General features: G+C 46.8%; 5 protein-coding genes across 5 annotated transcripts; 4 read left to right on the top strand and 1 right to left on the bottom strand.

The window, feature by feature from the left end:
- Positions 1 to 1,077: 1,077 nt before the first annotated feature.
- BDV38DRAFT_249561 (uncharacterized protein) lies at positions 1,078 to 2,002 on the top strand. Its single transcript, XM_032054853.1, has 2 exons — positions 1,078 to 1,188; positions 1,270 to 2,002. The coding sequence occupies exon 2, from the start codon at positions 1,279 to 1,281 to the stop codon at positions 1,816 to 1,818; it is 540 nt and encodes a 179-aa protein (XP_031912486.1). The 5' UTR covers positions 1,078 to 1,188; positions 1,270 to 1,278; the 3' UTR covers positions 1,819 to 2,002.
- A 693-nt stretch (positions 2,003 to 2,695) lies between these two features.
- Positions 2,696 to 3,888, top strand: BDV38DRAFT_272023 (isoflavone reductase family protein; the record flags this gene model as incomplete). The annotated part of the gene is made up of 5 exons (XM_032057414.1): positions 2,696 to 2,785; positions 2,842 to 3,123; positions 3,180 to 3,269; positions 3,331 to 3,510; positions 3,592 to 3,888. 5 exons carry the CDS (start codon positions 2,696 to 2,698, stop codon positions 3,886 to 3,888), a joined length of 939 nt encoding a protein of 312 aa, XP_031912487.1.
- A 537-nt stretch (positions 3,889 to 4,425) lies between these two features.
- Positions 4,426 to 7,158, top strand: BDV38DRAFT_293841 (heterokaryon incompatibility protein-domain-containing protein; the record flags this gene model as incomplete). The annotated part of the gene is made up of 1 exon (XM_032062351.1): positions 4,426 to 7,158. One exon carries the CDS (start codon positions 4,426 to 4,428, stop codon positions 7,156 to 7,158), a length of 2,733 nt encoding a protein of 910 aa, XP_031912488.1.
- Positions 7,159 to 7,610: 452 nt separating this feature from the next.
- Positions 7,611 to 9,787, bottom strand: BDV38DRAFT_293842 (acyl transferase/acyl hydrolase/lysophospholipase; the record flags this gene model as incomplete). The annotated part of the gene is made up of 8 exons (XM_032062352.1): positions 7,611 to 8,025; positions 8,114 to 8,344; positions 8,400 to 8,636; positions 8,694 to 8,823; positions 8,879 to 9,040; positions 9,089 to 9,188; positions 9,362 to 9,580; positions 9,632 to 9,787. 8 exons carry the CDS (start codon positions 9,785 to 9,787, stop codon positions 7,611 to 7,613), a joined length of 1,650 nt encoding a protein of 549 aa, XP_031912489.1.
- A 1,360-nt stretch (positions 9,788 to 11,147) lies between these two features.
- Positions 11,148 to 13,299, top strand: BDV38DRAFT_283916 (uncharacterized protein; the record flags this gene model as incomplete). Its single annotated transcript, XM_032060142.1, has 2 exons — positions 11,148 to 11,617; positions 11,667 to 13,299. 2 exons carry the CDS (start codon positions 11,148 to 11,150, stop codon positions 13,297 to 13,299), a joined length of 2,103 nt encoding a protein of 700 aa, XP_031912490.1.
- Between the last annotated feature and the right edge of the window lie 339 nt (positions 13,300 to 13,638).

Here is a 13,638-nt window from a genome sequence, read left to right on the forward strand (position 1 = left end):
AGGCCTATGAGTACAGTCTCGTGGAAGATTTAGCCCTCGGTTAGCTGATGCTTTAGCGAGGGAGTTTTCCTGGTATAAAAGGAACTTTACTACACGGAATGCGTTCTACCCGGTACCCCATTGTCTAAACCAATGGACATGTAGCTCTGGGACTTGGAATTGGGGGATTGAGGTTGCACCTAATAGTCAATCCATGTAGATCATATGTCCCAATATCGGAAGCAAGCCAACGGATCACCCATATAGGCATATTAGGCGTAGTGCACGAGGGACAATGCCCGTCTAGTATGACAAACTCACTAAATAATCATAGCTATTGAGTATCCACTAATTATGCACGCACTCTGTAGCATGAGCTGGTCAAGTAGGACGCCTGAGGTATTGGTTTAGGCCAGTAGCTAAGGCTCGGGGAATCAGTAGGGTTACCCACAGGTGCCTCAACTACCCACCATTGCATGACCACCATTCCTTTATCTTCCTATCAGAGCTTGCTACTGTAAATTCTGTTTACTTTCTGATATCTATATAGCACAGTCTAACGATAATAACCAGGAGAGTCATATACCAATCATATTTTGGTTCAGATATTGAGAAGAATCCTCGTGAGATAGGTTTCTTCGCAATCTGACATGTAAGTTTCATGCTACGAAAACTATACCACAAGAACAGCGTTTTAAACTTCGGCTTCTTCATAGCCCCCTACAATGGATTGGACTTAGATACAAGGTTGGTTGGTTGGGTTGATCTCATTTACCCTGACCCCTCGCGAGCCATATGCAGATATATTGAGGCTTTCTAAATATTCCGTACATGCATCACATCCGCACAGCCCATTTGAGCCAGTGTCTGTTCGCCAAGCGGCTGCGGCCGCCCATGCTGGGGGCCTAAATCGTCGTAAAGGGGAGGAAACTTCTTCCAAGCCAACCACAGCCTATTCTGTATTTGAGGCCAGGAAACCGCCCTTGGCGCCAAGTGAATGAAAATAGAAATCTGCCTCGCTCAAGTACAGAAGCTGAAGATTCCTAATGTCTGGGCAATGTTCACTATCAGGTCGAGCTGTGTTAAGCGACAATTCAACGCAACGTATGCCTAAATCAGAAGTCCAGCTTCGCGCCAGTGATGCTGGGGATCATAAACCTGTGTATGGCTGAACATCTATAAAGTTGCGATGTACTGCCCCGCCAAAAAGTGGGTTTACGATTAATTTTCATCTTCAGCAGCCTTGCTCTCTTCTCTACCAATAGCACATCTTGCTTATTCTCCATTTAGCCAATCATCATGAAGTTCGCAACAACACTAGGCTGCGGTCTCCTTGCATTCGCTGCAGGTACCGAAGCCTGTATTCGAGTCCACGCGTACCTCAGCAATGATATCGTCATCGGTGACCGCATGAGCATTAAGATCTACGATAACTACGACCTCAAATGTTCTGATGGAGAAGCAAAACGGTTCGCTAGCGGAGAAACCAAATGGGAATTCAAATGCGGCGAAGACGATCGTTACGAAGTCCATCTTACTGAGGATGGCCACAAGGGCTATGTTTGGAACCACAACGCCGGCTGGGAAGCGGACTTGATTTTGAAGGATTCTAAGCACACTTCCGTATGTCAGTATAGGACTGGGCTGAACGATCGGTGCGCTGGATATGTCTCCACCGACGAGTCTGTGCTCTGGGACGGATTTGAGATCGTCGGACTTGGGGACTGCGATGACAAGCTGTTCAACACTGAGACATGCGGAGCGAATTGCGACATCTCTGAGAAGGACACTCCTTGCGGCTTCGACTATAATGGCCGTTGTGTGCCGATCATTGCCTGAGATACCCTGTGTTTTGAAGCTTGAAGATGATGGGGTTTCCCTAATGGATGAGGGAGCGTTGAATTTGTGCTGGTAGTGGGATGCATTGCATTTCTTAATAATACTATATTCACTATGAGGCTGAATAGGACCAACTTCCGTATTTTTAAGTATCTAAGTATAGCAAATACAAAATGGATTGATAATTCGAAATTACCTAGTCCATCTCGTCATCTGCCACCAGTATGTGTCTCTGAGCAGGGTCAGCCTCTCCAGTTGTCCAGACCCCGCCGCCTTTTATCCTGCCAAATGAGGCAAACCCGCAGATAAGAAAGCTCAGAAACATTGCTATCTACCGAGTGGACCCGGTGTAGTATATAAAGAGAAAGTACTTATTACTCGTGGCCTGGCTATGATGACTTCTGTAGAGTAACGGAAGAGAGGATGAAAGAAAGGAAGGAGATGTGTTGCCTTTACTCCTAGAAATATCTGTCTCTGGTGGACCTCATTACGAGAAATACTGACTCATTCTGATTCACAAAAGGAATAATAAACAAGAGCCGACATACTGGACGAAATGACTTTAGACGAAGAACTTTCCTCTTCGTCCGAATTGATCTTTAGCTCCTCGGACGAAAATAAACTTCGGACGAGGAAGGTTTCTGACTGGAGCACGACGTTTGGCTCGGACGAAAACTGATAGTTAAGACAAAGTCTTACTCATTGTGAGTCTCCAAAAAAAAGATAATACAGCCGAATTATATTAATCATCATTGAGGGCCACTGGTTGCGGTGGTGTGAATTTCTTGGTGAAACTTATATAACTCAACAGATTTGCCCTTGCCAGGACTTCCCTCCTTTTCATCTGCATCACAACGACATTGGATATCTCTTAAAAATGACCGCAATAACCGTGGGCGTTATCGGTGCAACCGGTAACGCAGGCCAGACTGTGGTAAATGGTCTGCTATCTTCACCAGTGGCTTTCGTACGCTACCTTATATTGCCCTTGTTCTCTGAGCTGTGCTAACCCTTGCTGTATAGACCGTCACATCTTTCACCCGAGAGTCCTCTGTCAATAGCCAGGAAAACCAAAGGCTCAAAGCAAAGGGTGTTTGTATTGTCGGCTACGATCTAAGCGGTCCCCGCCAGAAGCTTGTTGACCAGTTAAAGAATATCAATGTTCTTATCTCCTGTATAACCTGGGAACATCTGGACTTGCAGCTTCCTTGGATTGAAGCAGCAAAGGAGGCTGGAGTGAAACGTTTCGTTCCTTCGGAATGGGTGGGACCATGCCCTAGAGGTGTCCACTGGATCAAAGACCATGTTTGTATTCGTTCTTGAGGTGCTGCTATAGCCGTGTTAACTAAGAAAACTTATAGAAACTTGAAATCCTCGGCGCAATCCAACGGGCTCGTCTACCCTATACTATTATCGATGCCGGCTGCTGGTATTCCGTTTTTGTTCCTAAGGTCCCGTCCGGCAGGTCAGATAAGGCTCACATGCGCTATATCGATCACCCGTATTGTGGAGGATGGAAATCAGAAATTTGCCTTGACTGATATAGAGGATGTTGGCAAGTATGTTGCGCAGATTGTGGCGGACCCTAGAACTATCAACAAGCACGTGTTTGCATACACCGAGGTGCTTAGTATGAATGAAATCTGGGATACTATGGCCAGAGTCACGGGCGAAAAACCAGAGAAGGAATATGTATGTTGCTAATGAAAATTGTCCGCGAAAGCAACATATCACTGGATATCGCATGACCGACTAATTCTCTTGTTTATCTAGGTGTCTGTGGCGGAAATACACGAGATCATTGAGGCTTGCCGAGAGAGACTGGAGAAAAGTCCCCATAAAATGACCCATCCAGATAATATTATGGATTGTGCCAATTATAACATGGGCGAGTATCGCATCTCCTGGTGTGTACGAGGCGATAACACACCCGAGCATGCAGAATACCTCGGGTATCTGGATTTCTGGAAGCTGTTCCCAAGTTTTCAGAAGGGCACGAGTCTCGAGTCGTTCTTTCAGAGTGTTGTCAATGGGGAGATCGGCTCAACCACGTACGACCCCGATCAGTAATTTATTCAGGACTATTCTCCTATCCATTGATATGAATAAGAACAGTTCAATAATATAAGTTTAGTCAGGACAGCGCTACATATAATACATATTGTAATGCCAAGTACAATATAAAAGTATACAGGGTTCCGAGACATTACTATTCACATTTCCCAGAGGTCATAATAATCAATAGGGTAGTCTAATGAACCCAGGGCATAGCAGGCAACCCCTGAGGATGTTTAAAGAAAGGCCAATGGACTGATAGGATACAGTACTTCAATTCAATGTATCTTAGCCAAATTAGCCATCACAATGTAGTTAAATCTTACAGTAGAAGCGGTTGGTAGCGTTCGCTTGGAACATATAACCAGAGCGGAAATTATGGAAAGTTCGTACTATATTCCTTCGCGCCTTGGCCACTGCAAAAGCGTCAGGTGTCAGATGACTAACTAAGGAGCTGACCGCCTTATTTATTGTGGAAGATCTTCTAGACAAGGCTGTATACGAAGGCAAGGCTACGAAGATTTCCCACCTCCCACATATGAAGAGCCCATCATGTCAGAACGATTTGAATACGACCCTTTGCCGGAGCCAACCTGCATCCGCTTGGTATCCTTTGTTCCTCAGGATGGTGCCACCTGTCCTCCTCCCCTGACCCAAGGTGAGCCGCTGCTCCAGCTATCGCTGTGTACGGTGGATCTGCGGGATGCCCCGCACTATGAGGCACTGTCGTATACCTGGGGATCGCCATTCCCTCCAGAGGACTCAAGATCAAGTGCTTACGATGACGAGAATAATCGCCAGCGAGTAATAGTCAATGGTAATGAACATGAGATTGGACGTAACCTCTGGGAGTTCTTGAATCAACAGCAGCAGACCAACGCGAATCTCAGGAAAGAGGCCGCCAGATTGCTTGCGACGGGGCTGGACACCAATGGACGGACTCCATTAATGCGCGCTGTCATAGATAGAAGGGTCGATCTGGCAGAGGCTTTGCTCGCCCTAGGCGCTGAGACCGAGGCACAAGATAAACATGGAAAGACGGCACTCCATTACGCGCTTCCATGTAGTATATTGGATGTTGAACTCGCAGGGATACTGGTATATCATGGTGCAGATATCTATGCGCGGACACAAGAAGGGAAAACGCCGTTGGATAACGCAAAGGAAGACGTGGCTGCGCTGATCAAGTCCCTCAGCAAAGACCTTGGCGGAAAAGGCTTACCGAGAGGCCTGCGAGTCTCAGCACAGAGGCCTATGTGGATTGATTCTATTTCGATCAACCAGAAAGATACAGCCGAGCGCAATGAACAAGTCGCTATGATGTCAGATATATATAGCAAGGCGATGTCAGTCGTCGTGTGGCTGGGTGTGGAGGACGAGCACACCCCTCTTGCACTAAAACTCCTCAATAGTAACCCCACATCCTGGCTAGCCTTGATCTCAGTGAGAGAGTTGGAGTCGTTAGTGGGCGCCATGAAGGAGCGTTGCAGTCCTAAAGAGATACTCGAAGCACTGGCTTTTGAGAAGCTTGTGGCGAGGACATGGTGGTCCCGAACCTGGGTCATCCAGGAGCTGGCGCTGGCGAAGCGTACTCTGATCGTTTGTGGCCCATTCACAACTCACCCGATGCGAACGGCTTATATATTATGCATGCTATGCTATGTTCCCTCTCTGGGATTATTCGACCAGGTTAGCCCGGCTATAGACGGTACTGCTGCCTTTGAGAGCGCACTTTTTTCAGGGGTACACGGCATCGAAGCACTTATGCTTGCAGATATCAGTTTCAGAGCCTCTGCATACTCAAGAGAGCGGGAATTCTTCTTGAAGATGGCTTTACAACTGAAGCGGGCGGTTCCGAAAGGTTTCTGGGGGCAAAGGCTAAGCCTCCAAAACCTAGGAAGGTTAAGTTGGTGGTCCCAGGCCCGCGATCCGAGAGACAAGGTCTTCGCACTAGTAGGGATTGCTCGCCCAGATCCTCAGGACCAGAGGATTATTATAGATTACACGATACCCACTGATAAGCTTTTTGTTCAATATGGTCACTTATTCATGCAAGGCTCACCCGAGCCGATCCAGGACCTACACATTGACGAATGCTATTTTTTCGAGCCCCTGGAGGGGCTCGCCTACGTTCAGGACACCCAAAACCCTCATCCGGAATTCAAAGACTACAAAGCCAAACTTCCATCCTGGACTCCGAACTTCAGCGCGAATCTTGCAACGTGTCGCATCTGGTCCCGGAAGTTTAGTGCAGCCTTAGGCTTACCCAACAGCCCAAAAGTTCTTCGCCATTCGGACCCCAAAATTCTGTGCGTAAGTGGGCATATAGTAGACGATATTATAGAAACGGAGCCGACGCAAAACAGGGGTGATGTACATCAGCCCCAGGTAATGGCATGGCTGGAATTAATACAGGCCTTGCATCCGATGTACCGGGGAAGGGGCAACTGTGTGGACGCCCTGTGGCAGACATTAACCGTTGGTAAACTAGACAAGAATAGAAACTCCGTGCGTGAGGCCTCCCGAGCCTTTATGTTACGGAATTTGTCGCAGAGTCCCATGAATCCTCAATTGAAATCGATACTCACGAACCTGCGCAAGTCTGGCGCACGAAAATATCTGCCCTCGTTTCAGGAGCTTCTAAAACAAGAGCAGATACTCCTGGAACAAAAGAAGTTGCTCCTGACAAGGGTTCCTCTGCTCTTAAAAACAGTGGATCTACTCCAGGGACGAATGCAGCGGTTCCAGGAAAACAAGCAGGAGCTCCTCAAACTAATGCAGGAGCTCCAAACTCAAGAGTATACAATCGACAAAACAATGAAGTGGCTTCACAAAGCAAGGCACGAGACCGAAAAACTAATGCAGAAAGTCCAAGAACTAGGACAGGAACAAGGAAAACTAGCAGAGGTGTCCCTGAAGCGAGGACAGAGGAAGTTGGAAGAAATGCAGGACCTGCAACTTGTGACTCCCGAATACAGCTCTAAAGGGATATTTGACATTTATTTGAAGCGGTATTACAGGTCCAGGTGCCTGTTCCGGACTAGAAAGGGCTATATCGGTCTCGGGCCTGTGGGTGTACAACCCGGAGATGAAATCTGGCTGTTTGCTACTGCACGGACGCCTTTTATTCTCCGTCGACCGTCAGAAGGGCCCCTGAAAGTAGGTTCAAATTCCTCGATAGCAGAAAGCGAATGCCGGACATTTATCGGAGAGACTTACGTCCATGGAATCATGAATGGGGAAGCGATGCGTAACGGTGACTTTCGTCCGGTGTCTCTAATATAGTCGCGTTGGTACTGGTTTCTTAGTAATATTATATTTGCAGCGTTGTGTCTAGCTATATCTAGGTGGAAGTGGTTGGATATGCGTAATTTCTTTTGGTAAAATTTGTTTCAAGGATCCTCAATCCAAGCATTAATGTATATACCCTAGCATGGTATGTGTCATTATACAGAAGTCCACATCTAAGTAACAGCAGGGACTTTTCAGCACAACCACGGCAATGGAACGAAGACTGTAGTTTGTCAGGCATCAGAATGGTCGAAGAATGGTAGAATAAACCCCTAATGAGTACAGGAGTAGGAAGTAGTATTGGGGCTGTCTAGTGGTAGATTTTGAACCCGGCTCATGGCCCACTCTAATTATTCCTAAGCTTGTTCTTTAATATGATAATCTAGGCCTATGTCTCAAAGTAAGTTCCTTCCATACATGTCTTGAAGATGACACAACAATAAAATCTAGTAATAGAACAAATTCCTGTTCAAGGTGCCGGCGCACCGACGGATCCGAGGCTCCTGTTCCTTGATATACTGTTCTGTTCTTTCAATGAACCCATCGATCTGCTCAATACTATCCATCTCAGCAAGCTCTTCATTCTCCTCTTCCTTAGCATCCTCTGGCCAATCCTCAATTTCGCGACCAACATTCAGTCGGAAATACTTCATCCGTCTAGACTCTGGGGCGTATGCATCGATAAGTGTGCGGAAGAGAATGTTGGCCAGCTCGGAGTTTGTAATTGCACTGCCTAGGCCAGCGATGGCACCTTTGACACTTTCACCAAAGACTTGGTTCTTAGGGATACCAGTGCCAATGCTTAGAATGCAGTCAATGGGACGGCCAGCACCGAAGACGCTCAGGACTTCATTCCATAGCCTAGATAAGACGGTTAGAGAATACTCGGTACATGAGACGTATTGCGGTGGCCAAGGGAGGGTGAGGGGAAGTTTGTGCTTGGACTCACCATCCAACAGGGTTGTTAGCACCCAGAGCAGCATCGATCAACTTGTGCTTTACCCCATTATCGGTGGCGATCTCCATGGGCGGGAAGTAGGTAGGAGCAGCAGATGTTGCACGAGCAGCCTCCCACGCTTTTACGTTGGGCAGAAGAGACTTCTGCTGTGTGTTGACGTAAGAACGCAGGTGGACAGGCCCTTTGCTGTTGGCGGCGTCTTGACGAACGGCAAGGACGAAACTAGGGCGACTATCAGCATGGATTCTTTCTTTGCAATAATGTGAGAGACTTTTACGCTTTGCACTTGCCGTGCTCATTAAGGAGAGGTGCTTCAGGATCACCCAATTTCTCATGCATGACCTCCTTGATAACGGCTTCAATATTCTCGGCAGCGAACCTGGAGCCCTTCCAGATGAGACGCGAGTTCTTCCTCCATCCAGCAACATTGAAGATTCTCTTCATGAATTTCTTGTATGCCTCGATGCACTCGTCAACGGACATCTCCAGTCGGCCTAACATAATGGCGCACAGACTATTCTCAATGCATTTAGTATAGAGTATTGCTTGTAGATTGGATACGTGATCTTACCCTCCGGTGCTGGTACCAGCAATCATATCAAACACATCACAAGGCTTCGGGGGTGTGCCCCCTGGATTGAGACGCTGCATCACATCACGCAGGATGTAAAGGGAGGAGAGACCCCGAACACCTCCGCCGTCTAATGGTATCAATATAAACTTACGAAGATAGTTTTTGTCAAGAATAGAACTTACCCAAAGACAAAACGCGCAAAGGTCTCTCGGTACCCGCATCGAATCCATCAGCACGCATGGGGGGAACAGCCAGATCGTACTCAGTTGGCAATTTCTCATTCACTTCTTGTAGTGTATCCTGCAAAAGGCTAAACTCGCCGAATTGAGGGGGCAAGCGCGTGACTATATTCAGTCAGTAAGAGGTTCGTATTCCTTCAACTAAATTCATACCTGGTTTATCACCGATTTCAACGGCCAGGTACCCCTTCTCCACAAATATCCACCAACCAGGGAAACGAGCACAGATACGAACACCAATGAATTGCCCAGGCTAGTCATAAACCATCAGCTCAATCCTGTCAGATAAGGGTATAGATATACCTGAAGCGAGCGTAGTAAATTATGCTTGGTATCGAAAACCGGACTCTCATTCTATATAGCCACAATATGTAAGAATATGAGATTGCAAGATACTGCCCAACTGAATGCCAATATAAGACTGACCCATTGGTATTTTTCTGTTTCCATTGGGTTAAAATGACTCTTCCAAATATACTCCACATTATCTCTGATAAGCGGGCTTTTGGTATGACCATCGCCCAGGAGAACAAGCTCAAACCAGGTCCAAGTACCAGCCTCTCGGTCGCTCACAAATCCCTGGTCTTTAGACTTGGCAAAAAGTTGGATGTTTTTGAGACGGTCGATGAATGAGTCCGTCAGCACCTGCGCATTTTAGCATAATATCGCTAGGTATCCACAAGTAGAGAACTATACCGGTAGCTTGAACCAGACCTTAGCCTTTATATATCCATCATTAGCCCAGACGTCGTCAGAAATTTCACATTTGACAGCATATTTCCCAGGTGCAACAGAAGAGAGGTCTGTTGGGAGGGGAGGCAGAGTTTCGACTGCTTCTCTTGTCCAGGTCATGTTTGATGATAGATGTATATGTACAGCTTGGGCACAGAAAAGATGGGTTAGGTATTACCCAGAACTACCTGGCCCTTTTATAAACATTGGATCTATTGCAGCCCCACCAGGCGTTTAATTCCACATATCGGTTGCCTTCAACTAACAGCTTGACACGTCCGGGAGAATGGAGAAGATCTTGATGGACCACCACGATCATCATCAAAACCAGCCAATTATATTAGCTGGGTGGAGTTCTCGATCTTCAGCTGTTTGCGAAAACATCCTCAGCTGTAATTCAAAAGAAAACCCCTCACTCAGTTCAGCTCCCACATGGAAGGTGATCGTCACTGTGGAGAACAGCAAAGCCCTATCGGGCCGTCCCATTCGCTGTCAAAATGTCGGTTGCGTGCTCAGTCCTCCACTGGCAGCGTAACTGCTGCTTAGCTGGCCAAAGTCGTGTCATAGAATTGACAATTGACCTGATGACATACACTAGTAAACCCCATTGTTTGCTGTCAGAATCAAGATAGATACTACTGCTCTAGCTATAGTATAAATATTTCACTTTTGTAGCAACTGAAACTACCAGTCGTATTTGACCTTTTACTGATTAGAATTACTTACTTTGTCCATGCTTTTAGTGGTACAAGTAGTGGTTAGAAATTATAGGTTCTTAAAGCGTTGTTGAAAACGGGTGAAGTGGCTATATAGCTGGGGTATTTACTTGCAGACGGATTACGTTGATTAAATATGTCTATATAATACAATATCTTGCTATGTTAGATCGCACTATACGCTACTGTATGAAAATTCGGTGGAATCCCAAAGGACTCGACGCCTGGCCTATGTGGAAGATGCACGGAGGCCCATCCATATCTTGTTCTAGGCTAAGTACTTGTGTGTGGCATGAAATCACCAGAATAGGAAAATAGACATTGGGCTCCCAAAGATGAATGCCAAGAATAAACCAGAGCGAATAAGTTGTTCTTTCTTCCGTCCAGAAGATTTAAAATCCCCCAGCAGCGCTGATCTTTGACACTAATGTTGAGCTGAGCTGAGCATTTCATCCTCCACCAGATCGACATGGGGGCCAAAAGCTGCACGGAGTCTGCGCCAGAGGAACTTCTTCAGGTATCCTCCTGCCTATCACTGCGAAGACAGGGCTGGCTGTATCCAACTTAGTGACTCGGATATTCTCTCTCGCAAGGCGAACTTGGCTCTACTTCTTTCGACCCCGCTGTTGCCCCACGCAAAATACCGTGTCTAGATGCAGCATGACCGGAGGACTGAACGGGGTCCACGAGGCAGATATGCGCGCTTAATCTGTCACGGATGCAGATCAAGGAAGATTAAATGTGTTCTACCCAATCTCGGGGGTATGGGCCCTTTGGGTGTTCCCCAGCCGCCGGAGACCTCTTGCGAACGGTGTCGCAATCTCAACCTAGAATGTATTATCGAGCGGAACACTCTGGGGCGTCCAGCTGCGAAATCCAGCCAGCGCAAACCCCCACAAAACAAACGATCGGCACCTCTTGAGAAATCAGAAGAAAAAGAGGATGAAGTGACAACGGGGCTGTCAGATCTCGAGATAAAGGAATATTTATTCTCAGAAGCTACTACGGGAGAAGAGCATATCCCCTCACAAGGTGGCGGCAAATTGCTTCAACCACCGCAACAACCAGGCAGAAGGGCTATTTTCCGATCCATGACCGAATCAAATGCCTTTATATCTTCTGTCTTAGAGAAAGATGCCGCATTTGGATGCGAAATACTTCACGCAACGTCGCGCTGGAGCCAACCTCTTTGGGACCTCATCAGTAATGACTGCGCCATTTTACTAGATAATTAGTGAGTGTACCCATAATCTTGCATCCTTGCCTTACTAAACCATGTCAAGCCTAGTTTGGTATCGATTCTTTCTTCCAAAAACACCAACTCTGGTGGATCTGAGAAATCGATTAATCTTAGAGGAAGTCTCTTCTACCAACTCTGCCACGAACCTCTTGTTTGCCCTTCTTTGCTTAACATCCTTCGATATTGCCGAAGCTCCTGCTCAGCAATATCCACAGCTGAAACAGAACCTTCAGCTGGCTGTTTCGTCGTACGGACAAGAATTCATCGTCTCCCCACCCACGCATCCAGATTCTGTTGCTGTCTGTCTCTTCCTAGCCGAATTCCGACCAACTCTCTTGGCCACCTCACAGTTTGTCGCGCACAAGGCCGTCAGCCCTGAGGTGTACGTCCATCTTGCTTATAGGATCGCAGAAAGACTCAATATTTTACCCAGACCACATGCCTCCTTTTTTAATGAGCTCATGAACCCACAGAATCCAGAATTCGATCGGTGCTTTGCCGATTCCGTGCAGGAACTGAAGATTCTTTGCCTCGATTGTGGCCTTGATGGCTTCTTGTCAAAGACTCTACCTGCAATGCGGAACATGATTGGCCATATGCAGCCTCATATCGATGCTTATCGACATGTGTTACAATCCCGCGAGTGCTCACCAACAGTGATTTTTCACATTCAATGGAACATGTCATTTTATGTGCTGCTCGAGGGACTGATAAATGCAAAACAATGCTGGAGTACCCCAGAGAGTTTGTTCCTGGTTGTGGAAGAGGTGGAAAGAAAGTGCCAGGAGCAAATCAGAGTCTCTAACGCTTTACTAGGGAACGTTACAGGTCAGGAAAGATGGGAAGATCTATCAGCTGCTCGTTGTCTGCTAGAGATGAAATTCCACTGGGTGTTTGCTGGGATATGTGGTCTAGGTCTACTCTATACCGCAGTACTGAGAACAAGGCTTATCGAAGGAAAGAATGACGGGGATCCAGATATCTACTCAAAAGAATCCCTCCAAATCGTCGACCAAGTCGCCGGAAGCGTGAATAGCCCTCCCGATGCTCCGGGCCAGTATCTATCTGCATTCCTCAGACGCTTCGGACAAGCCTATCCGCAACAACTCGTGCGCGTGCTAGAGACGTTCCTAGAGTGCGCCGAATTGAAAATGAACGGCATTGCAGTCAATGCTCCACTTCAACATGTAGTCTATCCAATCGCTTTTGTGTGCAAAAACCTTGTCGAAAACAACTTCGTGCAAGTACGGGTTTTCGGACGCCTGGCTCGAAATTTCGAGAAGCAGTTGGAGCTGTTTCCTAAATGTGCGAGATGTATTGCCAAGATGGCAGCCTCACCGTGGAGCTCGACAAAGTCTGCTTTTGCGACTGGCTGTGTCTATGCCGCGAGTAGCAAGATTATCTATGGGTTATACAATACTCTGGAACGATTGAAAACAGAGTTGTCAAAAGGCACAAAGTGCGATGAGGCATTGAATTCGTTCAACATCTCTCCTGATTCAATTGATGTTTCTTCGATCGGTGTGGATTTCGATATGCCCTTCTGGGACGCATGGAACTTGTGGCCCCATGTTGGATCATTTAGTCCTTTCGATCCCTCACTGGATCTATTTGGTTGGGGCCCTGGTCTGAACTATGACGGTGGACCTGAGCTAATGAATATTCCTGGGATGTGAAGGGGCATGGTGTGGAAGGTTATATTATCAGACAGCGTGTGTCATGACGAGCGTTTGGTTTTTATGTAGACCTTAATAAAATCAAAGAGCCTTCATCTGCTACTCCGAATCAGTTCAACTGGATATAGGCTAAATGCGCTGGAATGAACAATTCACCCCAGGATTCAGGAGAGATACGCACAGGCAGTATGAGGGAGATCGGATAACCTGTAGTTTATAATGTTTGTAAAATTTAGCACGTATCTACTCATAGAACGATAGTAAAGCGATATCTAAAAAGTGGGTTAGACACGATAATGAGTGGAAGCATGATGAGTTTCAGCTAAATTTCAGATACGT

The sequence above is a fragment of the Aspergillus pseudotamarii genome (genome assembly GCF_009193445.1).
Source record: "Aspergillus pseudotamarii strain CBS 117625 unplaced genomic scaffold BDV38scaffold_34, whole genome shotgun sequence".
Lineage (NCBI taxonomy): Eukaryota > Fungi > Ascomycota > Eurotiomycetes > Eurotiales > Aspergillaceae > Aspergillus > Aspergillus pseudotamarii.